Source organism: Megachile rotundata, chromosome 10, assembly GCF_050947335.1.
Source record: "Megachile rotundata isolate GNS110a chromosome 10, iyMegRotu1, whole genome shotgun sequence".
Classification (NCBI taxonomy): domain Eukaryota; kingdom Metazoa; phylum Arthropoda; class Insecta; order Hymenoptera; family Megachilidae; genus Megachile; species Megachile rotundata.
In genome coordinates this window covers 15,164,145-15,189,508 of record NC_134992.1, presented here as the reverse complement: position 1 = coordinate 15,189,508, position 25,364 = coordinate 15,164,145, and the positions used below count along the sequence as shown (strand labels likewise).

At 42.7% G+C, this 25,364-nt stretch overlaps 1 protein-coding gene and 1 long non-coding RNA gene across 5 annotated transcripts in view; one reads left to right on the top strand and one right to left on the bottom strand.

The window, feature by feature from the left end:
- Positions 1-25,364, bottom strand: part of LOC100883993 (dynein regulatory complex subunit 7) — a 122,571-nt gene that overhangs the window by 1,507 nt on the left and 95,700 nt on the right. For 2 of the 4 annotated variants that reach the window (XM_076535997.1, XM_076535998.1), the window contains exons 3-7: positions 1,235-1,591; positions 752-1,166; positions 430-687; positions 186-342; positions 17-83 (exon numbers count right to left, since the gene is read on the bottom strand). In XM_076535997.1, coding sequence (XP_076392112.1) covers positions 17-83; positions 186-342; positions 430-687; positions 752-1,166; positions 1,235-1,591 — 1,254 coding nt within the window. Of the gene's footprint in view, positions 1-16; positions 84-185; positions 343-429; positions 688-751; positions 1,167-1,234; positions 1,592-3,705; positions 3,957-14,135; positions 16,200-25,364 lie in introns of those variants that run through there. The other 2 variants (XM_012283739.2, XM_012283742.2) reach the window with 2 other exon arrangements.
- On the top strand, positions 4,280-9,251 carry LOC105662320 (uncharacterized). The gene is made up of 3 exons (XR_001095806.2): positions 4,280-6,000; positions 6,092-6,197; positions 6,264-9,251. It is a non-coding gene; the product is annotated as an uncharacterized LOC105662320 (long non-coding RNA).

Genomic DNA, 25,364 nt, shown 5'->3' with positions numbered 1-25,364 from the left:
ACAAAATCTGCATTACCGAGACTTGTCGATAATGTATGTCGTCTAACGCTGTGGAACTTTTCCCTCGAGAGAACTGAACGTTCCTGTTTTTAATATTTTACTGTTATCATTGTCCTGCGTTATCATAAATATTTAAAGGAGAAACTTCGGAGTTTAAATTTATATAACTATTAATTACCTCTTACCGGTAATACAGAAAGTCATCTCGATCCGTGAACTGTTGTGTCAAATAATCTGGATGCATTTCAATTCGTGTTAATCCATCCAACCGACCAGTAGAATAAAAATCTAAGATTCTCTCGCTATCCACCGCATTGGAATCATTAGAAAAGTATCGGTGCTCTGTAAGTATTTACCATAAAGTGATAAACTATAAATCTGATTCTGACACATTCTCTAAGTCTGAAGATGACTTTGTTTACCAAATACCTTTGCAGTAATCTGGACGACCTCTCAAGTAGTAATCAACGACAGCATCGTCAGTTAAATTTTTCCGACTTTCCACGAGATTATCCGACCTATTTTGGTAGTACTCGTAAACTTCAACAGGTGTGGCATACACATAATCATCGTACAAAGTAATTTTTTGGATCAACCCATCTGTTTGAATATACGGTGCATACAATTGAACTTTTGCCTTCTTGTAGTGTATTGTTTTCGAACCATTTGGATAGCGTTTCTCGAAGTCTGAAAAATAAAAATATATCAATATCTATAATAAAAGTTTTGTATAGTAAATAACTTTACGTACTTTGCGTGCTTATTCTTATTTTATTTACATATGAAATTGGCATGTCCAAGTGTTTTTCTTGCGGTATCATGGAATCGAGATCAATTTCCTCTCCTGTTCCACGCATTGTCCACGGCTCTCCAGGTAATAAATGTTCCCACTGTTCAACTTTAGTTAAATCCCACTTTATATCAGCGCAGGATTTTGATGGTTGCACGTTTACCCAATAATTCTTATCATTCCATATACTTTCAATGCCCAAATAGAATTTAGCAGTGTTACTGCTTGTCGCGTCGTAGGATACGCCGGTTGTTGGTTCGATGAAAAGTGGATATGGAATTTCTTGATCCCTTAATCCTCCTAGTTCTGGTAAAATAGCTACCCAAGCGTGTATTCTGTGTCCGTGATATTTATCTCTTGGAGGCCTTTCTAAATCCTAAATAACAAATTATTTATTAATGAATAAATAATATCAGTAAAAGATTATTACTATAAAATAAGTACTTCGATGTATCTCCGTTGCTTTTCTTCTTGCAATCTCAATTTAGTTTGTATCTTCTGCTCCTCTTCTTGTTCGAGTTTTAATAAATGTTCACTCTGGTATGCCAGCGGCAGCTTCAGTTCATATTTACAAATTTCTTCGGCCTCTACCGTTGTAGTTTCACGTACTTCTGGTTGCGGTAAATAGGGGCACGTAGTTCTCGTCAGATCACGCAGAGTCTGCTCCCTGGATGCATAACCGCTGACCACAAAAGCATTATATCTTTGTCCTAATAGCAAACTTACAAGAAATGTTGCGCACTCGAAGCAATTTCCCTTTTGAAATTTTTGTACGTACGTCGGTGAGCGCAAATGTTTCGGCTGTGAACAGAAAAATGTAATTTAACGTTATGAGGTAATACAGAGTGCTGTACAACAACAGTAGGTAAAGTCAAAAGTTCATTTAATATCGTGTTGCGTATCGATTACTCCATAAATTCGACTTTAACTTCTTATTTAACTTCTATAATCACATTAACTCAAACTTGAACTCGTAACACGTATTTAATTTAATAATTCCGATTACTTTCAAACGTTTTCCCCGTTTCAAGGTGCTTGTGATAAACTATGTACCTGTTTAAAAGTGGTATGACGTAATAATCGAATTGTAAAGACGAAGTCGTAAGGTTAATTAACAGTAGGAATAAAATGAGCAGAAAATAGAAATCACGTTCCTGTAAACAGAGCATACGTTTTACCGGCTGCTGGCAAGTCGTGAAAGAATCCTACTAAAGCACAGAAGTAGTAATAATAACAGTACTAAAGAGTAAATTCATAGCACACACAGCTAATAATCATCCACACGAGCAGAGTACACATTGAAATACACACCGGCGAGCACGTGGCAGCCCGTGTGTATTCTCGGTCCCTGACCTACGTCACCGTATTATGATCTATGCGTAGAATTTACTGCACCGTACGATGGGTATAAGCGAGCATCGCGAGAGGTACAGTAAAGGAAAACAACACGTCATACTTAAGAATAAAGATCGTGGAGGTTTCGGAAAGTCGGTTAATTATCGATAAATTGGCAAGAAGGGCCTGAAGGTGGTTGAAAAAGGTGGAAGGGGCGCCTCGCCCTTTCGTGTCTTGGAACTGGGAGAAGGTAGTCTTTTTTGCGAGCGTGTAGCCGTGCGCCAGGGTAAGGCGGAGATGGTCAGTGGGTGGTGCGGCTATCCCTCGATCCCTTCACCCACTTCCGCCCCCTCTGTCCACCCAACCTAACCTCACCCTATCCTGCGATCCCTGCCACCCCCTTCTCTTCACCCTCTGGCACCCTAGGTTCTGCTTCCTCGCCCATTGGCGTTACCCAACCCTCCGTCCCTCGGTTGCCCTGCACGTCACCGTCGTTCCGCGCGACCCCTTCGACCGGCACCCACGTGGGACGCAAGACGAGGGTGTGAGGTAGCAGACAACGCGGAGATACCGCCGCCGCGCCACGCCGCGGCAGCTGCGCTCAGTGTTTCTCAACCGTGAACTTACGTCCCGCGCGATAATTTATAACCTGAACGAAGTCGTACCCGCCGCGAATATCGCGAGATATATGACACGAGCCGTAATGATAAAAGTATCTCTGTACAATTCAGCGTCACCTTACTGCGAAATTACTCTCCGACGTTTTTTCGTATCGCCGTTTTTTCTTCGAGCGCGTGACAAATTTCTCGAATTAGGGTAAGCTGTACTAATTTTAGTACTTCGCTAATCACTGCCACCATCACTGTTTTTTCGCATTTAAACCTTTTATACTTTCGTACATTAACGCGAGATTATTAGATGTTAATTAGAATCTTAAATTAAAGTAATTATTTTTATTCTGCTATTTTTGTTAATTTTCACGCTTTTTGTAAAGTACAAGTTCATCGAAGGAATTCAAGGTAAAGTGTCAATTACGTACGTATGTATAATTTGCATTGTACAAAATTTCAAACAGTAGAATGTTGAACAGCGATGGAATGACTGTTCGAAATATATGGGAACAGAATGGTTGCGGTTAGTCCACGAACATCGTGTATAACAAACTTCAGCGAGAATCAAGTTTATCTGCTGCGAAGAAAATTCAAAGGTTTCCTCGACCTACGGAACAGTTTAAAGCGAATAGACCCATATCAAGCGCAGTTTATTGAACGCCCAACTGTGAGAGGTGCTGTTATTGATTATCGGCGAAATATCAATAATTCATTGACGCTTACCGATACATCGATGATATCGTTGAGATATCGTTAAGTTAACGAGAGCGATCCTGGTAGAACGTAATTGTATTGTTCAAACCCGTTCATTCCTTTTCAACTGCAAACCGAACTTTAATCCAACTGGTCTAACTTGACTTAACCAAATCTGATCAAACCGAACTCGATCCATCCTAACCTATCAGAATTAACCTAATTTGATCTAACGTAACCATAACTTAATCGTAACGTAGCCTATTTATAACTTACTAAATAAATAGATTCGAACGATGAGACTGAATATACAGTTGATGAATATCGAAACTTTTGAGTGTCGATACCGTTGAATATCGTCGCACGAAATATCGACATTCGGACTAAGAACTATCGATACTAGCCAGCGGGCAATATTTCGATCGCAGAATCGAAACAGCCTACGCGTCTCGTTTGCTAATCGATTATAACGGTGATCGAAGCGACAAAAGTTCGCGTCACATTCTTCGTACTTTGTGACGCGTATGTTCGAACGAGGAATCGAAGAAAGTCGAAGTCAAATCGTTCGCGCGATCGATCGCGGAACGAAAAGAGGTTGTACCGGAGATCGCGGCAATTGTAGAGGATAAAAATCCTTCAATTTCACGATACACGGTATCGATAATTCTGTGAACGTAGTAGGTTCACGGAAGAGGACGAGAGGGAACGTGATTTACGCCGAGACGATGCTCGTGGGTATCAGTCGCAGGGTACATGATCAAAGCGCGACGGTCGAAAGCGTGGATCGAAGCGCTGATTGGTCGGCTTGGAGCGGGGTGCCGCGAGATAGCGCTTTTCGGGACGCCTGGATGTCGTCGTGCTCGGCGCTGGCCGTCGTATCGAGAACGTTATCCGTGGACGCGACCAGAGTGCTATGTGTACCCGGTGTGTGTGTCGGATGAACGTGCACACTCGGATATACCGTAGCTCGAGTGTGTTGGCGCGCGTTGGGAGATGAAACGACCGAGGGCGAAGGAAAAGGAGGGACGAAGAGCAAGAGGGAGAGTGGGAGAGAGAGAGCGACAGGAACGGATAGAAACGAGGGAGAAAGAGAGACGGAGCGAGGGAACGAGGCCTAAATCAGGGGCGATCGCACCGAGCGACGTCGCTATCTCTCTGAATATGCGAACCACTATTTGGCGTCCGCGGCGCGTACGTACCTAGTACCCGGTATTACTAGATACTAGATAGTACCTAGTCCCTGCCGCCTATATACCTTGGGCTAGATGTTTCACCGGTTCTCTGTGTGCGTCTCTCGGCGAGGAGGTGGAGGCCGCCCTACACGAACACAAGCGTACTCGGGTTTACACCTACGCGGTTTACATGCCCTGCAAACCGTACCGAAGTACCGAACAGGCCACGATGCCCGTCGTGTACGCGGTGTTCGGAAAACTAGGAAACCAAACTCGCGAACCGTACCAGCATCGTCAAAAGGCTCGGTTTTCGAGTACGCGGAACCTTTATCGTGGTTCCGATTACGCGCGAGCTTGGCTTCGCCGGAAATTCGTTCGATCGAGAAATAACGACTGTACTGACCCTTTACGTCAATTTTCCGTTACATCGAATGTAATACCGATCTAAAGTGGTAATTCCCATCTAAGGTGAATCGTGACCGCGACTTGTATCATTTCCTCGATAAACAAGTGTCGACGTTTCTTTTTGAGACAACCACGAGTGTTAAAACGATGAAATTTCTAAACCCAGAGAAACTTCTGATTACTTCCGAGTGTATCCGTGTCGTTACCGTACCGCGATAGTGTAGGAACGAAGCAAAGGACCAGTGTGTGTTCGTGAAAATCGGAATCGTAAGCGAGTAAGGGACGCCGATAGGAAGTTACACGCGCGATCGCGGTAAAAAGAAGTCGATAACGTCGCCAGTGTCGAGACATCGATGTTTTTATGCGCGCGATTACCGCCAGATGACTGCGGTTAGGTCGGTGATATATAAAGGAGACGCGCGGTGCCTCTATTTAATCGTGAACGGGGACGGCTTCGCTCCAATTCAACTTAGTTATGTATAGATCGCCGGTTACGTAATCCGCGATAGGTATTTATGGTTCATGGAAATTATAAAACGTAAGGTGGAATTTTCGAACACGTTTTTGTCTTCAGGACTGACGTTGGATTTTATCTTGATTTTTATCAGTGGTAAAATCCGTTTCGCGACGAACGCGATACGAAACTGGTTTCTCGATAGTTCTTCCACGATCATTGCCGAAGAATCGCTAGTTTTTTTATGGTCACCGCGTATTCCCTGATGTGCCGTGACGTAAGCGCTCGTCCGACGAGCTATCTTCGAACGATATTTCATAAGCAAAATCTTCGAACATATCGAAGGTTCGATTTTAAGCGATCGAACGATCGATAGGAATAGCGATCGTTGCGAAAATGGCCGTAGACGTCATTTCAAAATTTCAATCGATTCTTCGCGTTAGTAATCAGCATTTACGCAACAGCTGTTTCGAATACTTTCTACTCGTAAGACACCGAGAAGCAAGTTCGTAACTTGGAACGAATGAACGGATTATACAGGTTGGTTGTGTAGAACTAAGAGAGGAAGTACCGGCACAAGTTTAGCTTTAAACTTCACCGAAGCGTCTTCTATTTGTTTCCGCAATACCAGATAAACTTAAAGGGTCAAGAGGCAGAATCTCCGATGTCCGTAATAAAAATAATTGTTCGATGAATTTCGTCGAGTAAAAGGAAGAGGATGGTCCGACATTAAAGAGGTATACTGAACGCAATAACACTTTGTACAGATATACTTAACACTTATATAAATTATAAATTTTCAGATTTCGAAATTTCCTAATTGGATAATTTCCTATTGGAACATTTGTAAATATTGAAAGGTGGAGATATGAAAATTGGAGATGGTTCGGTGAACGCCCCGTTGCCCGCGAGCGATTCGGCGGGCACTTGATTCGCTGGTAACTGGGTTAAAGCAGCACGCATCAATTATTGGCACCTTCTCTATCGGTCGGAAGCAAACTAGACAGAGAGAATAATTTTGTTTTTTACACGAGCTGTAGAAATCAATGTCGTAAATTTCCAACAAGCAGGAGGAATAATAAATGACCGTAGAAGTGACAAAAATAACCTTTCGAAATTTAGCGAAGCGCGGTTACCTAAATCCGATAATCAATACCAGTGGCCAGTATCGATCATCGTAAACGCGGTTGGGTCGGGTTCTCAACGCGGCGACGAGGCGCGACGCGACGGTACTCGCAAGAAGACACGATAATCCCGAAGAAAAAGAGCTGGCGGATCGGTATGTGTTTATGAGTTCGGATTAATGTTTGTCGAACCGCGGAGGAGATGTTGGGAAGGTTGGTCGCTCGTTGACGGTCGATCGTTACAAATACCGGCGGATACATAAGCACGCGACGAGCGGGGCTCACTGAGCTCTAACGAGCCGTACACGTGTTTCTGACGTCGGTGCTATAAAGTAAGCACGTATACGGACACGCGTGTCTCTTCTTTGCGCGAGTGTGCGTATAAACACGCGTGAACACGAGCGAAACGGAGAGAGGCACCCGTATACGTGCAAACCCGCCACGGTGGAAGCCCTAGAGCCGGTTTTCAATGAGCGAGTGGCGGAAGAAGAGGGAGAAACGACGGCAGCCAGTTACGCGGAAAGAGGAAGAGAGGGATGATGATAAGAGAGACGGAGAAACGAACGAACGGAGGAAGAGGAAGAGGACGAACAACGAGGAAGGGAAGCAAGAATGGACGGGAGCGGGAGGAATATAAACCCTTATCGAAATCGTGATTCACCCCACATTCTCCGGAGACCCCCTAACCTATTAACATCCATATCACAATAGCAGATACACGTGTATACCGAGCCGTATTCCCACACGGTCATTCGTCCTCGCTCACCTTCATAATTACCTGCGATTCCTGTGCCGCTAACATTGGCGTAACTAGGGCTGTCTTGCAAAACCCCATGCACTTACCTCTAGCTTTTCCTACCTTCTCCGTCATTATATCACGCTTCTGCCCAACCACCTATTTGCATTAACCATCACGATATTTGTCTATACATCGACAAAGTATATCCCGATCCTTCAGTCGTTAGATTTCCCTTAGTCATTAGGCTAACTCTAGTCTTCGAATCTTCTCTAATTCCCTGCTCTCTAATAGTCCCCTTTTTGGAATCTCTCTAGAGTCCGTCCTAGAGTGGGTCGGAGTTTTCACTTTGAAGAAAAATGCCAGTTACGCCAATGGGAAAACTTGTTTCTCGTTTAAACGCGATTGTCGTCCATGCGATACGAGGACGAAATTATGCAAATTCGTCGAAACACGATGTTCGAAAATTTTTGGATAAATTGAATCGTATTCGTTCTTTTTGTTTCATTAACAACGCGGAATGAGCATACGGACGAACACGGTCGGTAATTAATTCGAAGCGTTGAATCGTTAACTCGATCGTAAACAAGACGATTCGGCGATACGGTCGAGTATTATTGTTTTAAGATTTCCTCTTCCTCCTTTTTTCTTACCGACGCGGAAACTTTATGCGAGATTCTTTCTCTAATCTGAAACGGCCGAGGGTGGTTACTTCTCGCTGTTCGTTTATGGAGCAAGTTTCCCCGTTAAAAGGAACTTTAAGCACTTTTGAGAGACTGACGTTAAATAAGGTGAAGGACCGTTTAAGGATCGTCAGGTTGGACCTTATGAAGTACCGTGAATACTCGTGAATGAAATCAACGTTGTACTTTCACCGGAAATAAAAAGAACGTATCCAGAGGAAGACAGAAGGATTCATTCAATAAAGTCGCTGGGTACTTGACCTTCCAACCGCTATTGTATCAAAACGACGCGTATCGCATGCCTATGCGTTAAATCGCCACGTGCTCTATATTGCCACGCGTTCCATTACGCGCCAAATTACTCCGCGTCGTATTACTGGGCGTTAGGTAACCACGTGCTTTATATTGCCATTCGTCCTATGTCGCTATGTATATATGATGCGAAATCATCACGCGTGCATATCGCTATGCGTTAAATAGCCACGCGTCCATATTACCACGCGTTGTATCGCCGCACATCCTATATCACCACGCGACCCATATCGCCGCACAACAGATTACCGCGTGTTAGATCGGCATGCGTCAAATTATCACGCGTGAGATAGTTGCGTGCTCTATATTGCCACACGTCCTATATCACCTCGTGCCCCATATCACCACGTATTAGATTACGCGCCGTGTCGCTATGCCATCGTTAGATAGCCACACATTACGTATCGTTACGCCGTGTATTAGCACGCGTCACGTGTGCGAAAGTGAAACGCATTTAAGACCGCAACAGTGAAAAATGATTAAACCGAATTATTAAGCATACCCGTAGTTAATTAAGTTCTCGGAAAGTAGGAACATTTTCGTGCAAAGTCGAAGCGCTACGTCGATATTCGTTCGGAGGAACTTTTTCCGAGAATCACGGTCATGCAATATCCTGTAACGGAGGGTGGCGCGTTTCGTCGAAAATTAGGCGAGTATCTCGAACTGCGATCGCCATTAAGAATCTCTGGCCGGGTACGATCCCATCAGGGGTCCGAGTCGCGAGCGGCGGCGGTGGCGCGAGGCAGGATGAAATTTGCGCGAGGAGAGAAATGGGAGTCGGTTTTCGGGCGGACACCCAGTGCATCGAGATAGATAGGTAGATAGACGTCCGGATAGATGCATGCCACGGCAGCCGGTAAGGGATGCCGAGGGGTAGCGCAAAGCGGACGCGAACGAAGGGGGTTGGTGTAGGTGGTCGCGGTGAGACGGGCAGGAGGGAGGAGGAGAAGGAGGTGGAGGCGGTGGAGGAGGATGAGGAGGTGGAGGAAGCGCAAGAGGACGAGGTGGAGCAGAAAGGGGTCGATGGTGGGTGGATGGGTCGGTGGAGAGTGGGTGGTAGTTCTCTCGCTGATTACGTCGCAGGATAGCCAGGAGAGAGAAACGGCGAAGAGGATGCTGCTACGCCGTGCGCGGAGGAGGCCGGTTCGCTGGATAGAGGCGAATATATCCGCAATGTCCTACCACCAACCCTATACCCGCGCTATCTTCCTCCTCTTTCTATTCCTCTCTCCGTCTCTATCTCCGTTTACCGGTTTCCTCTTCGTTTCGCCCTCGTCACACGATATCCGTACCTCCTCGTTCCTCCAGTCGTTCCTCTCTGTCCGTTACTGCTTCCCTCTTTCCCTCTGACGGCACCAGCCTCCCGGATGGCAGGGCCCTAAGCTAAACTAAGCTACGCCAGGATAGGATAGCGTCAGGAGGATAGGATGGGATAGGATGGTTGGATGGTGCCCACCTACCCTTGCGCATACAACGACCAGAACGTCGACGTGGAGAACGACGACAACGTCGACGACGACGACGGCGATGGCAACGACGACGAGGACGACGACGACGACGACGACGACGACGGCAACGGGAACAGCGACGGCGACGATCCCTCGTGCAGAAGCAACTCACCCTCCTAGTGTTTTCTCCGTCTTCGTTGGCAGTATCCGTCCAGCTATTTTGCTCCTCGTTGCACCTCCTTTCTCGCCGAGCGTCTCTCGCACCGACGCTCAGCGTCTCGTTCTTTCGTCCCTCGGTCTCGCTTCTACCAGCCAGTAACACCCACAGACCCCCCGGGGGGTTAGTTAGGGGTGGTATATTGACGGCCGGCGTCGCGAGGACGCCTATACTTAGTGTGCCGGCGAACCGACGCGTTTCCAGCTAGGCGTCCCCCCGTTCCACCCTTCTTCTCTCTTCGCTCTCCACCCGTCCGCCACCATCGGCCACCCTTCACGACCACCACCCTCCTACACCCCCTACCGACGACTCATTCTACACCCTCTGCTGCCACCTTCCTCGAACCCTCCCTCCTCCCTGGCTCTCCCTCGGTCCATCCTTCGTCCACCACCCCTCGAACCATCGCTCGCAACCCCCCTTTCTCGACCTTCTTCTACCTCGACCCTACTTATCCTAGGGTCTTCGCGTCTAGGTGTAAAAGTGTCTAGAAACGGCGACTTTCGTGACGCGCCAGCCATCGAAAGACCATCGGCGACGTGCTTTAAAATTAACGACCTGTCGGATAGCGGACGCGGACGTCGAGGAGGAGGGAGGGCCTCCTTCGTTGCGAACCGATGCGACCGGACGTACCAAGGCGACCAGAATGCAACGCGAACGACGAAATCGATGCCTCCGGGCACCGGGAGAGCTTCGTGACGCACCTGATGCGAGAAAACGGGGGACGTCGACCAAGGGAAACGAATAACGAGGGAATACGTCCAAAGAGAGAACGAGAGAGAGAGAAAGAGGGTAGACCTCGATTAGGGAGGGACCGAACGAAATTATGTATACGTCGAAGATGATGGCGACGATGCACGCGATGGGTTCCCCGGGCGTAAAGTCCGAGACCGGGGATGTGGCTAGGAACGTTTCTTTGTCGGGTGCCTCGGCGAACGGATCGGTTTCTCGAGGGCCCTTAAAAGCCGAGACCTCTCGGAAACTCGCGTCCTCGATCGTCGTTAATTATCATTATTTGCGCTGGCCACGATACAATTTACTTTATTGGTCTCCGCGTCGCGATCGCGGCACACTAACTTGCCAGACAGCGTAATTACGATGCTGATACGCGTAGTTACACCTGCACCTTGCTCCGCATAATTTCCCCGTAAATACGCGAACTTATCGGGAGACGGCTGACATTCGAAAAGGTTTCGTCCAGTGATCGGTGCAGTGAGAGTAGTAGAATCGTCACACTTTTCTCGATAATGATCAAGCGTAGCGGACGAAACAAAGAGGTTTATTGTGAAATCACCGGCGTGGAATGCCTCCCCGGGTGCACTTACCTGAAATTGATGGCGCCCGTTCGATTTGGTACATAGAAAGGCAGTTAGCGGTGCCAGCGAACGGAAAGAGCAACGGAGAAGACCAACGAAGGAAGCGGAGTGTTCGTAAGATCGACGAGTAATCGAATTAAGGGTGCTCGAGGTGACTAATTCTCGAAGACGCCGCGTCGGTAAGGAACGCTTCGTTCCTTCAAAACAATCTTCGTGTATCATGCATCGTCCTTCGCAAACAACGCTAGTCGAAAAATACTTGTTCGTTTACGAAACGTCGCAATGACTTACGGCGCTTCTCGTAATCGATGGACAAACCGAGCCACGAACAGTGAAATCGAACAAACTTCGGGAACTGGCACAAGTTTTCGCCCTTGTGGTTGTTCCGATTAAATCTGCCGCCGTTGATAATCGATGAATTATCGATATCTTTCTCGTACCGTGTCATGCTTAACAATATATTTGGATACGGGTGAAATGTCGCTAAAGTTAAACAATCAAATATAATCTAATCGTGTACGTAACGTCGTCTTTCTGTGTCTCTTTAGTCTAAATCAAATTTCAATTTTAAACTCGAACGAGAATAGATAAGTTCGAACGATACAAATACGATTTCCATTTCTGTCACTCTCGATATCGTAATCGATATCTGCACCTTTGGTTCGTATTCGAATCCGTTTTCGTGAACGGATTAAAAATTCTCGTCGAAACTGTTTAACGGCATGACCGGTGGTAGACTGCGAGGTTTATTAGAGTAACGTCACCGATGTTTCATTGAACGCGCAGTCATAGCCCGATGACGTCACACCGTATACCACCTTCTGCGATACATAACCTGTATACGTAGACCGCTACGGACAGCACCGCGCCAGTAAACGCGAACTTTATGCCGCCAATTTCAGCCTGGATGCCAACGGCTTGCGAACGTCTATCGATGACTCGTGTCTTCCTTTGGTTATCGATCGCGACTACGTACGAAGTTTCGACGAACAGCGTCAAACCTCGTCTACGACGTCTCCGACATTTCGCTCTAACCTGTTAATATTTCCTTTCTTCTTTCGATTCGTTGATCGATTCGAGCGAATACGAGGAAAGTTTGTTTCCGTGTCAAGTACATCGATATTTGTCGATATCGAGAGTGCTATCGAATCGTGCGAGCGTATCGAAAACGAAAGGGTTATTTTATTCTCTGTAATTATCGAACTGTTTACCGTTCATTCGATTCGAGTATTTCTTTTCGGTTTACCTTTATCGTACGTAATATGTATGGAACGGAATTTAGTTCGTTTAAAATGGATCGTTCACACGATAAGAATAATTGAACGACAAAATGGTTTTTCGAGTCACATTGATCTCGGTTGGTTTGTATTCCGTCTCAAGTTCCAACGATTTTTCCGTCGGTAACGGAGCAAAACAAATTATCGCGGTTAGATTGAGAACGAGAGGGGTGGAGCGCAACCGCGGCGGGGGAGCGGAGACGAAGGTGGAGGATATAGATAAAAGTGCGTGAGAAGGACTCGAAGGCAGATAACGAGACATCGTTGCGAGGAAATAGGGAGATGTAGTAACCGCGAACGAGCACTTTGCGAGACTTCGTAATGTATTTACCACGCTTTGTTAAACTTTTATCGATACTAATTTTTTTTTTCACCAATCGTGATTCGATTATCCTAACTTTCACTCGCGTATCGATATTCGCGACATTCGATACCGGTGCTTCTTTCTTTACGAGTATATATCGATCGTAACGGTAGTCGGTATCGAAAAATATCGATTCAGTTCCGTGCACGCGTTAACGCTGTTTCGAAATACTGTTAAGCAGTCCCAAATATTATTCTCGATTTTCCCTGCATTTAATCCGCGATAGTCGATGTGCCACGCACGTGAAATTCAATTCGAGCAAAAGCGTTAATACAATTACGTAATAACGGGACAAGATTATCGTATCGCTGTGCCGCGGCAAACGTCGACCGAATCGTGTAACAAGGTTATGTTCTCGTTAACTGCTTCTGCGCCACAACTTTCACGAAAATCCGACGCTCCTTTTTTCCCCTGTATCGTTTACGGACAAAAGAACAGAAACGAATTACGAGTACCAACCTGTTCAACCGTTGGAATCGCAGTCTTGGATGCGCGTGCGATAATTGCTCGTTGGTATTTGTCATCGCGACGAGATTAACGATGTTGCTTTCTCGGCTGGTGAAACGAGATAGCAGGGGAGTGCAAAAAGAAAAGGTTGGCTTATATTATCCGTTCAGATACGTAATGGTTTAGTTCGTGTTCGGTAGTGGCAGGTATTGTGTTAGATACTTCTTTGTCTCGTTTAATATCTACCGTTTGATAATGTTCCAGCATCTAGTTATTTTTATCGCGAAAGGTGGTTCTAGGTTAGATTCTGCCAAGAGCAAAGACAAACAGGAGGCTTTACATGCACTTACCCTTAACCAAGAAAAGCGATAATATAAACCTGTCTTTAGTATCGTGAAAAATGCAGCGAGATTATGTATCATTATCTGGTTATCGGAATTCGAGAGAATAATGTGTTTTTCGTTAGACTTGGAATAATCGTAGGGAAGATCGAGCGTCGATGCGTTCGATTTAAAACGACCAATCGACAGACGGTCGATCACTTTTCGCGCATGCGCAATTACTTATCGGCCGCGTCGGTAAATAACGGCTTCGTAGATACGCGACGCGATTATTCTTCTTCGACGGCTTTCGCGTCACGATTTTGCCTTCTTCCTTCGTTCCGGCAACGAGGAGCAGATTTAAAAGTGAATTATCGCGCGAAAGAAAAAAGGAACAGTGAATTTTACGGTGGGAAATTATGACTTCTACGTACGGAAACGTTTGCGACGAGCGTTGAAAACGATCGGACGGGGATAAAGCGCACGTGTTGGATCTCACGTTTGCGGATCGTTCCTCGGAATACTGTTTTTTCCTCGTCGTATTTACCCGGATAACCGAGCAATCCCGCTTCGCCGTCGTCCGCCAACTTTGCGCCGCGTCGTGAACAGACGTCGAGTTTGCGGCGGCTCGAATTATCGGTCGGCGACAGTGCCGTCGAGTTTGTCGAAAAGCAGGGCCGTACGAACCGCTCGACCGCGTTTGCCTCTCGCGTAATGGGACACGAACGTCCAACCGTGCGCGTCACACACTCGCAAAAGTACATACGTATTACGAAAAACCGTGCAAAACTTGTTCGAGCGTGCTACAATTTTCACTCGACGAACCGTTCCGGCTCGCGCCTTGTAATTTTATCTCCAAGCGACAATACCGCGCTAGAGGAACGGCTTCGTCGGAAATTTATAAATACCCCTCACGGAAAATAAACTGCGGACATTGATTTTACGCTAAGACCTATGGACATTATTTATGAAATAAATTTTACTGCTATACCTCGATGTAACGTTTAATATACTCCATTTCCATTTCTTTATAAACTCTACCTAATATTCGGACCTATCGAGACGCTGGTATCGATTATCGACAAGTTTATCGATACGTTATGCAAGGTATCAAAACGGAAGAAGGAAATGATCGTGTTTTAAATAATTGCAATCACAGCGTGTTTTGCATGGACATTTTTATTGCGGTAGTCGATAATTTAACGACTTACCGATACTATCGTTAAGAGTAATGGAAGCGATGAGCTATTGTGCTATTATGCGCATGCGCAAACGACGTAACCGATACATAATTTTTATAAATCTAATTATTCTTGTCACGTAAAATATACGAATAAATGGACACGAACGATAGTACTGGGTGTTATATTTTATTTTGATCGTCCGAATTAACGATATATGTATCGATATCTGATCGACTATAAACAATATCTTCACTTAAGTCAGTTTTACTAGTCTTAATAGTATTTTAACGATACTATTGGTATATCGAATTATTGACAAGATTTTGATATATCGATAGGAGCGTTGCGTCGGGGCAGATATATCGTTTATCCACGAGGTGCCATAGGGTTCGTTCAAAAGCGATTGACCAAGCGGCAGATTAAAAAAAGAAACGAGGGAGAGAGGCTCTCGTTTGTACCTGCGAACTTTGCGAAAACTCCGGGCCGCTCGTTCAAGGTTGCCATAATCCCCGTTAACGTCCATTTTTTTACCGTCGCGCTAGCTTTTTCTTTCTCTAGTCCGTGACCTCGTTCGTTCCCCGACGTAAATCCGTCACAGAGTCGCGATGTCCGCGCTTCGTTTGGGGACACCTTTTTTTCCTCTCGCTCTATCCTTCTCTCTATATCTTGCCACCGTCGTTGGTCGTCGTCGACGTCGTCGTCGTCGTCGTTGTCGCTGGTATTCTCTCTTTCCCCCTTCGGTTCCCCCTTTAACCGCCCACTCTTTTCCCCGTGTCCCTCTCGCGAGAGAGTGCGTTCGATCGACCTGAATTTTTTTCCTCGCTCGAATCGGGAGCCCTGAGAGCAATTTCTCGACTCGTCGCGGGGTGGTCGTCGTCGAGGAAAACCCCGAGGAAAATCGTCCGATCGATCTGCCTTCGGTCTTCAGGTCCGAAACGAACTAACGAGAGGAAGCGAGACGGGTTACACGTAGCTTGCAAGGGAAACAGAGAGAGAAGGAGAGGTGCCAAGAGAGAGAATACTCGAGATGGAAGGATAGAGAGAGAGAGAGAGAGAGAGAGTGATCACTGGTACTTGCCAGGGATCGGTGGGAGGGGGTTTGAGGAAGCGTGGCCGAGGGAGAGGAAAGCGAGAGAGGAGTACACAAGTATGTACAACGCGAGCTTCGCGTACATAGCGGTGCCCGTTTCCTTGTAGTTGTGCGCGGGTGGGCGACCGTCGCTTTAAGCCGCGTACACAACTGGCCACCCTGCGATCATTTGCGTCGCGATATTCAGGCAAAAAGGTTTACATTCATTTGGAAAGTTATTATTCAACTATTTTATTCATATGTTATTCAACAGTAAATAAATTATATCATATGACGTATATGAACTTCTATCATATGACGTATATGTCGTTATAAATTTATTGCCCAAGACAAATCTCAAATTTTGTATTTTTCTTGTAAGTTTATTAAATACGTGATTTTTGCTTCAGTCTCTTCTGCAACACGGGCAACGTATTCAATGTTATAAACGTGCCATCGAAATTTTCACATAGCGATCAGAAACATGAATACTAAAATCAAAAGTTTCTTATCGCGGACAAAATTTATTTTATTCGCATAAAAACATCAATTTAAGAGTTAAAGAAACTACGAAATTGAATAAAGTCATTTCATTTATCTCCTGCTCCATAAACACTCCATCAGAATTATCACCCTAGTAATTTGTAACTCCTACAAAGTTGAACTACTGTTATTAATTGCGCTGTTATCAATTCACACAGATTGTTATGCAACAGATTAAGAAGAATTATTCAATATTATAAACAAAATTGTTAAAATAGACAGAAGTAAATGTATGGAAAAAGAAATGAATATAAACGGTGTACGGAGTAATCGTATGCAGTTCTGAGGGAGTAAATAATTTGCAGAAAAATTGATCACAGTAGCCGGAAGGTTTCGGTGTGAAATCACCTTAATAGCCGATAGGGTGGACAGGATGAGGTACACGTACCACCACACCGAAATCTTACGAGCCTGCCTCTGCTAACTACCTCCTATCTGCCCTGCCCGAGGCCCTGAAAACGTTCTACGTTACGCCTCGCGGGGACCCATTTCGCGCGAACCTCCTGCTCAAGAACGTACCTTCATTTACGGGTGCCCTGTACCTTCAGCAAATTTTCATAATTTTTGCAAATATTGCTATTAATTATTGTAAACTGATGCAGAGCCTTTAAGGTTGAGATTTGTTCAATCTTTGTACTTTCTTGAAATTTTTATGATTATCCAGGTATTGTTATTAATTGTTGCTAATATGAAGCTGATGATTAATATGAAGCTGATGATTGATATGAAGTTGATGATTGATATGAAGCATTTAAGGTAAAGATGATTGCTGTCTTAAATGGCACTGTCATTTTATGTGACAGAGATTTCGAAGGTAGGATTTGGTCAAGGTAGGAATTTGGGAGTTTAGAGATTTAGGAAGGTGGAAATTTGAGAGTTGGAATTAAAGAATTTGGAAATTTAGGAATGCAAATTTGAGAATTTGGGGTTTTTGAGAATTTGGTGTCTTCGGAATTGGAAACCTGAGAGTTGGAATTAGAGGATTTGGAAATTTAGGAGTGCATACTTGAGAATTTGGGGATTCTGAGAATTTGGTGTCTGGAATTGGAAACCTGAGAGTTGGAATTAGAGGATTTGGAAATTTAGGAATGCAAATTTGAGAATCTGGGATTTCTGAGAATTTGGTGCATTCGGAATTGGAAATCTGAGAGTTGGAATTAGAGGATTTGGAAATTTAGGAACGCAAATTTGAGAATTTGGGGTTTCTGAGAATTTGGTGTCTTCGGAATTGGAAACCTGAGAGTTGGAATTAGAGGATTTGGAAATTTAGGAATGCAAACTTGAGAATTTGGGGTTTCTGAGAATTTGGTGTCTTCGGAATTGAAAACCTGAGAGTTGGAATTAGAGGATTTGGAAATTTAGGAATGCAAACTTGAGAATTTGGGGATTCTAAGAATTTGGTACCTTCCAAATTGGAAATCTGAGAGTTTATACAGTTTGAGAATTCAAAATCTAGAGATCTGGAAATCTGAGAAATGACAGAATTCAGAAATTTAGGAATTTGATACATTTGCAAATCTGAGAATCTGTGGACTCTGAAAATTAGAGAATCCCATGGAATCAGAAATCTGAGAATTCTTAGAGTTTCAAAATTCAAAATCTAGATATCTGGAAATCTGAGAAATTACAGAATTCAGAAATTTAGTAACTTGACAAATTTGCAAATCTGAGAATCTGTGGACTCTGAAAATTAGAGAATCCCATGGAATCAGAAATCTGAGAATTCTTAGAGTTTCAGAATTCAAAATCTAGAGATCTAGAAGATCAGTAATTCAGTTCAAATATCCGAGTACCCGCGAAAACATAAAAATTCGAAAACGAAGAGTGCAAACCAACAAAAACCACGACCGTAAAAATCGCGTTACAAATTAAAAAATATAGAAACAGTAAATTGCAAAATTTCGGAATCGAAATGCTCGACACCCGAGTCGCAAAGAGCGTCGAAAAGCATCATACAGGTAAAAGCAAACGACGAAGTCGAAGAGGGTTCGCGTTCTAAGCGAACGGTCAGCCTCGATTTCGAAAACGGTGCGTTTCGAGTTGCCGCAATGCAGCAGTAAGAGAACACGAGGAGTCGGTCTCTCGCAATGTCGAAAGAATTTCCTGCGCGCGGCAAAGCTGCTGTTTCGGGAGGATGCCAGGGACGCAACGATTCTTTGTGCGACCCCGATCATCCGTAGCGGAGGGAATCACCGTTTCGTCGACCATTGTCCCCACTCGATTCGTCGTTGACGGACCAATGGCGGAGGGAACGTTCTTGGCGATCCTCGCGTTCGAATTCGAAATTTGAACGGACTGGATCATTACTCTTCGACCGAAAGGATTGCACGAATTCATTGATATCGTTGCAGCGTATGGTACGGTGCTTGCAGTAATTATAGCATCGGTTACACAATGGGCTTTGTTGCTCAACGGTTAACACGTTGGGGTCATGCGTGCTGAGACTACTGGACCAATCGAAAAACATTACTATTCGTTACTCCTAATTATAGCACTCACCTTCAAGGTTATATTCGCAAGATATAGACAATGTTCAAGTCCTTACATCCCTTGCACTATTTTCACGAGACTCGTGACGCGTGAGTGCGTCAACCATGATCAATTTTACTTGAATTTTTAACATGCTTCAATTTGGAGTTTAAGTCTAATTTGGATAGTTAATTATTGCATAATAATGACATAATATTTTAACATTCTTTATCTACTTTAATACTGTAGCTGTATTTAGTCAATTTTACTTGAATTTTTAACATGCTTCAATTTGGAGTTCAAGTACAATTTGGATAGTTTTATTTATTGTATAATAATGACATAACATTTTAACATTCTTTGTCTACTTTAATACTGCAGCTGTATTTAGTCAATTTTACTTGAATTTTTAACATGCTTCAATTTGGAGTTCAAGTGCAATTTGGATAGTTAATTACTGCATAATAATGACATAATATTTTAACATTCTTTATCTACTTTAATACTGCAGTTGTATTTAGTCAATTTTACTTGAATTTTTAACATGCTTCAATTTGGAGTTCAAGTACAATTTGGATAGTTATTTATTGTATAATAATGACATAATATTTTAACATTCTCTGTCTACTTTAACGTTGTAGTTGTATTTAGTCAATTTTACTTGAATTCTGAGTAAGCTTCAATTTGGAGTTCAAGTCTAATTTGGATAGTTAATTATTGCATAATAACGTCATAATATTTTAACATTCTTTGTCTATTTTAATACTGTAGCTGTATTTAGTACAATTTTATTTGAATTTTTAACATGCTTCAATTTGGAGTTCAAGTGCAATTTGGATAGTCAATCATTGCATAATAACGACATAATTTAACATTCTCTGTCTACTTTAAAATTGTACCTGTATTTAGTCAGTTCTGTCTGACCTGATAAATAAATCACAGCGCAAAATTACTATCACTATTATCAAGACTCTAAACCTCAACCGCATTCCTTGAAAAGTGTAAGGCTAGATAATCGTCGATAGGACAATTTACCAGAATTGTGCCAGCATCGTAAATAGCGCCGTGAATAAATGCATAGTCTGCAGTAATTGATTAATGAGTAAGTAACGTGTTCGTTACGCGAGGGAAGAAGCGGTACAAAAGGGAGGCAAGAACGGAGGATAAAAGGAAACGGCGACACAACGAGAAAAATAAGATTGAGGTTGATGGGAACGCGTGACTCAGCTCGGTTATTGTTAAGCATAACGCAGGTTATTAGATTGCACGAGGTATGCCGGGCTTTTCTTATTTACAGCCGCATGAATGATCGCTGACGGGCTGGCGCGTGCACGATCGAAATCACATAACAACCTGCGCTATCAACGACCGTGTCGATACTGTCTCTCTATCGATATCGATTTACTATAATAAATCATACCACTGTCACCGCAGTTAACTTGCAAATACATAGTTATTCTTACTCTCTGTCTTTCGTTTTCAAATTTCGCGGGAAACCTTTGTTCTTTCGTTGAAGAACATAATTTGACTCTGGTCAAACTTTGTTGAAGGGCAGAAGAGTTTACGAGGTAAACTTGACGTACAATTTATTTATCAGGTGCGTCAGTCAACTATTCACAGTTATAATATTAAAAGAAAGAAAAGTAAAATGAGCACTTTATATTCAGTGATACTTGATACTGCAAATTATTGAACTCAAATTTTACGTTGAAGATTAAAAATTTTACTCAAATCTTAATAGATGTAAGATTTATTACATTTGAACTGTGAGTGCGACTCGAGTGAGACTCATCAGACAAGGGGTTAATAACCCCTTTTGCTCGAAATTAAAATAAAGTTCGAAAAGGATTTTTTATTTTGGAGATTTACCTAGGAGCAGCAAAAGGGGACGTGGCAAGAGGCGAAGAAGGTAGACATTCGGGAATTGCGATTCCAGGGAAACGCCGAGGGCGACGTGATTTCTCGTTGAACTCGGCCAAAGTCTTTTCCTTTATCCGATGCGCGCGGCCGAAAAGCGTGCGAACGATTTCTGAAACCTTTTAGCTCCGGAGCGCGAACGACGACGGCCAAAGAGAGCCGAAGAGCTGGAGGAAGGAATGGATCGGACAGAGGAAAGCGTGAATCGAGCCTTTACCCCGATTTCTACAAAGCGTGCTTTTTAACGGCCCAACGAATGATCGCGCGGAAAACGAAACCGATCTGTCCATGAACATCGTTTCCCCTTTTACTTATCTTTATTAGATCAGGAATTTTAAGATTTCATGACACGGTGTTGCAAAATGTCTGAGAAGCTTGAATCTTTGCGAAGATAATTACGTAAAACGTTTCGGTGCTGTTCGGTTCAAAATGGCCGACTGGAATAAGTAGCGATGGAGACGTACAGAAACTGAGGTTATTCGATGACATTTCTGAATGACAGTACATTATTTTAATATTGAACGTTTATAAAAAATGGCTGCATTCGTGCTTCGATGATGATCGAAGCTTTTGTAAGACTATTTAGAGACACAACTCGAAAATGGTTGCATTTGTATTTCGTTGATGTTCTTACTTTTTAAGGGACTATTTAAAGACACAGTACATCATTTTAATATTGAACGTTTATAAAAAATGGCTGTATTCGTGCTTCGATGATGATCGAAGCTTTTGGAAGACTATTTAGAGACACAAATAGAAAATGGCTGCGTTTGTATTTCGTTGATGTTCTTACTCTTTAAAGGACTATTTAAAGACACAGTACATCATTTTAATATTGAATGTTTATAGAAAATGGCTGCATTCGTGCTTCGATGATGATCGAAGCTTTTGGAAGACTATTTAGAGACACAAATAGAAAATGGCTGCATTTGTATTTCGTTGATGTTCTTACTCTTTAAGGGACTATTTAAAGACACAGTACATTATTTTAATATTGAATGTTTATAAAAAATGGCTGCATTCGTGCTTCGATAATGTTCTTACTCTTCGAAGGACTATTTAGAGACACAACTAGAAAATGGCTGCATTCGTGCTTTTTTTAATGTTCTTACTCTTTGAAGGACTATTTAGAGACACACTAGAAAATGGCTGCATTCGTGCTTTTTAAATGCTCTTACTCTTTAAATGACAATTTAGAGACACACTAGAAAATGGCTGCATTAGTGCTTTTTTAATGTTCTTACCCTTTGAAGGACTATTTAGAGACACACTAAAAAATGGCTGCATTAGTGCTTTTTTAATGTTCTTACCCTTTGAATAACAATTTAGAAACACACTAGAAACTGTCTGCATTCGTGCTTCGTTGATGTTCTTATCCTTTAAAGGACTATTTAAAGACACACTCAAAAATGGCTGCATTCGTGCTTTTTTAAATGTTCTTACTCTTTAAAGGATTATTTAGAGACACACTAGAAACTGTCTGCATTTGTGCTTCGTAGATGTTCTTACCCTTTAAAGGACTATATAGAGACACACTCAAAAATGACTGTATTACTGCTTCGTTTATTTTCTCAACAAAAGATCGTTAATAAAAGATGGCCATTTTCTTGTCTACATCTGATACAAGAATACCTAGTCGCTGCTCACACGAAAAGTAGCTCGAAATATCATGTGCGTTACAGTTAACTTGCACTATGACTTATTTGTCAGGTGCGTCAGTCAGAACTGACTAATTACAGCTACAATATTAAAACAGACTAAAAATCTTGAAATGTTGTGTCAATATGTTATTATGCAATCGTTGACTATGCAAGTTGTAATTGGACTTGAACTCCAAATTGAAGCATATTAAAAATTCAAGTAAAATTGATCACGGCCGAAGTACGAGTGCGTCACGAGTCTGACTCGTGAAAATAGCGCAAAGGGTTAATACAAAATGTCGACTTCCCCGGAACAACTATCCATAATTCAATACATCGAATTCATAATCCGAGCGTTAAGAATGAAAATTCAATGATGAACGTGTTAAAGGAACACAAATTATCGATTCGAAGGACGTAATTCCACGTCAGCGAGGGAAAATCCGGGCCACTTCCCGGTGCAGCTCGCGATCGGTTTGATCCCCAGGGGGTTGGCATGTTCCTTGCAGCCGAGCAATTATTCCCGGCCAAAGGATTAGCGGGTGCAGCGATTAGATATCGAGGTGGTCAGTTTGGAAATATATGTTGTACCTTCTGGGAACGATAGCGAATTAGGCAGAATATTCGCGAATGAAAATCGAATTTCGAACGGGTGAAATTTCTTGGATAAAAGGAAGGAAGGAAGGAAGGAAGGAAGGAAGGGAGTTCGACGATTACAATAAACGTCGCGTCCATCACGCTTCGCCGGTGTAAATCGATGAACCTCTCTGGTCGCGAAACAATGGATACCGAATTTCAACCCTCGGCTGAGAATATCGCGTTCGAGCTCGTAAACGTGACCGTCCCTGGACTTCAGGTAGAACGACAGCCGTTTTTCAGGACGTCCTACAGTTTTCCGCGAAACGTCGACTTCCACGCCATTTGCTACGACCGACCGACCAAGCTATTGATGAAAGGTGAACCGATCGATCCTACACGCTACTGGGTGTCCTGCTTCGCGTTTCTTCCACGATTTTATACCACATACCTTCTACCATCTCGTTACAACTACCTAGAAGTCCTTTCAGCATTTGCAATTTTATTTATACTTGAACTTCAAAAAACTTCGCATTCTTAAAAGAATAGGACAGCGAGCGATTATCGCAGTTGCCACACAGAAGCAGTTGAAAATTATGTTAGATAGTATTCTTGTTTCTAACAAATCTTATCGAATATTAAATTATTTACTTGTATTTATTATTCACAGTTTCGAATAATTAATACGAATATTTCCTATTAGGTTAGTGGACAAATTCTTAATAATATAGACATTCCTATGGAAGATTAAGCGTCATCCATGTGTGGGTAGCAGTCAAACTGTTAAATATATCGTGCCACCCTCGTGACGCACGTTAGCATGACGCACTGAGTCCGATTCAAACTTAAATAGTATTTGCACCGTGATCGAACTTGGAGTTTAATGTCAATGCCTCACACAATCAAGAATATGTACAATTTAAAATTTGATGTACTTGACAGCTCTTCTCAATCAACTCAGAAAGAATTAAAAAGGGGTTGAAACGAAGATAAGCCGTATAAAATTATGCGCCAAACTCGATATAGCTGGAAGTATTCGGCTAAAGTACTCGCGTAAAGAATTATTCAAGATCGTAGCTACTAGTTGTTCGCGCAGAAGAGAGAAAAGAGGAAGAAAAAGTCTTGTTTCTACTTGAATTTCAGTGGAGACTCGGCCCTACCGAAGGCCCGCGGCTGCTCTCGAAAACCCCCTGAGGACGACCGAATCTACGCCCCCACATTTTCTGGCTTCCTTCCTACCCTTCTTCCCTCAACCCCGTTTTAGTCCTTTCTCCCTTTACGTTGTTTCTTCCTCGACGTTTCCCAGCGAGAGTCGAGAGCCTCCTTCCGAGAAGAGGTCGTGCGTTTTTCGCTCGCCCACAGCGTTGCGGATAAGCACGACGAGGAACGAACAATTAAACGCGATGAGAAATTATACCGGGTGTTCGTGATTCTATCTCTTTAACTGATAATTTATTGCTTTTATTATGTTCTGTAATACTTTCAACTTACATGGTAAGGGTTGGGTTGTGTTATATGCATGTATGTGTAAATTGGAATTTTGAGAAGTAATTTTTTTGGTACTTGGAGTTTGTGGGGTTTCGATTATATTGGAGTGTGGATGTTGATAATATTTGTTTGAGCTGAATTATTTAATATATTATATATGCAAAAGATTAGGATTTCATGTTCTTTCTGCAAATCGAAATATATTCAAACTGAAATTTCGTTTTAAGTTCAGCATCAACTTCAGTGTTAACTTCAGTTTTAAACTTTAGTATCAACTTCAGTTTTTAACTTCAGTATCAACTTTAGTATCAACTTCAGTTTTTAACTTCTGTATCAACTTCAATTTTTAACTTCAATATCAGCTTTAGTATCAACTTCAATTTTTAACTTGAGTATCAACTTCAGTATCAACTTCAGTTTTTAACTTGAGTATCAACTTCAGTTTTTAACTTGAGTACCAACTACAGTATCAACTTCAATTTTTAACGTGAATATCAACTTCAGTGTCAACTTCAGTTTTTAACTTGAGTTTTTAACTTCAGTTTTTAATTTGAGTTTGTAACTTCAGTTTATAACTTGAGTGTTTAACTTGAGTTTTAAACTACAGTTTTTAATTTGAGTTTTTAACTTCAGTTTTTAACTTGAATGTTTAACTTGAGTTTTAAACTTCAGTTTTTATCTTGAGTGTTTAACTTGAGTTTTAAACTACAGTTTTTAATTTGAGTTTTTAATTTGAGTTTTTAACTTCAGTTTTTAACTTGAATGTTTAACTTGAGT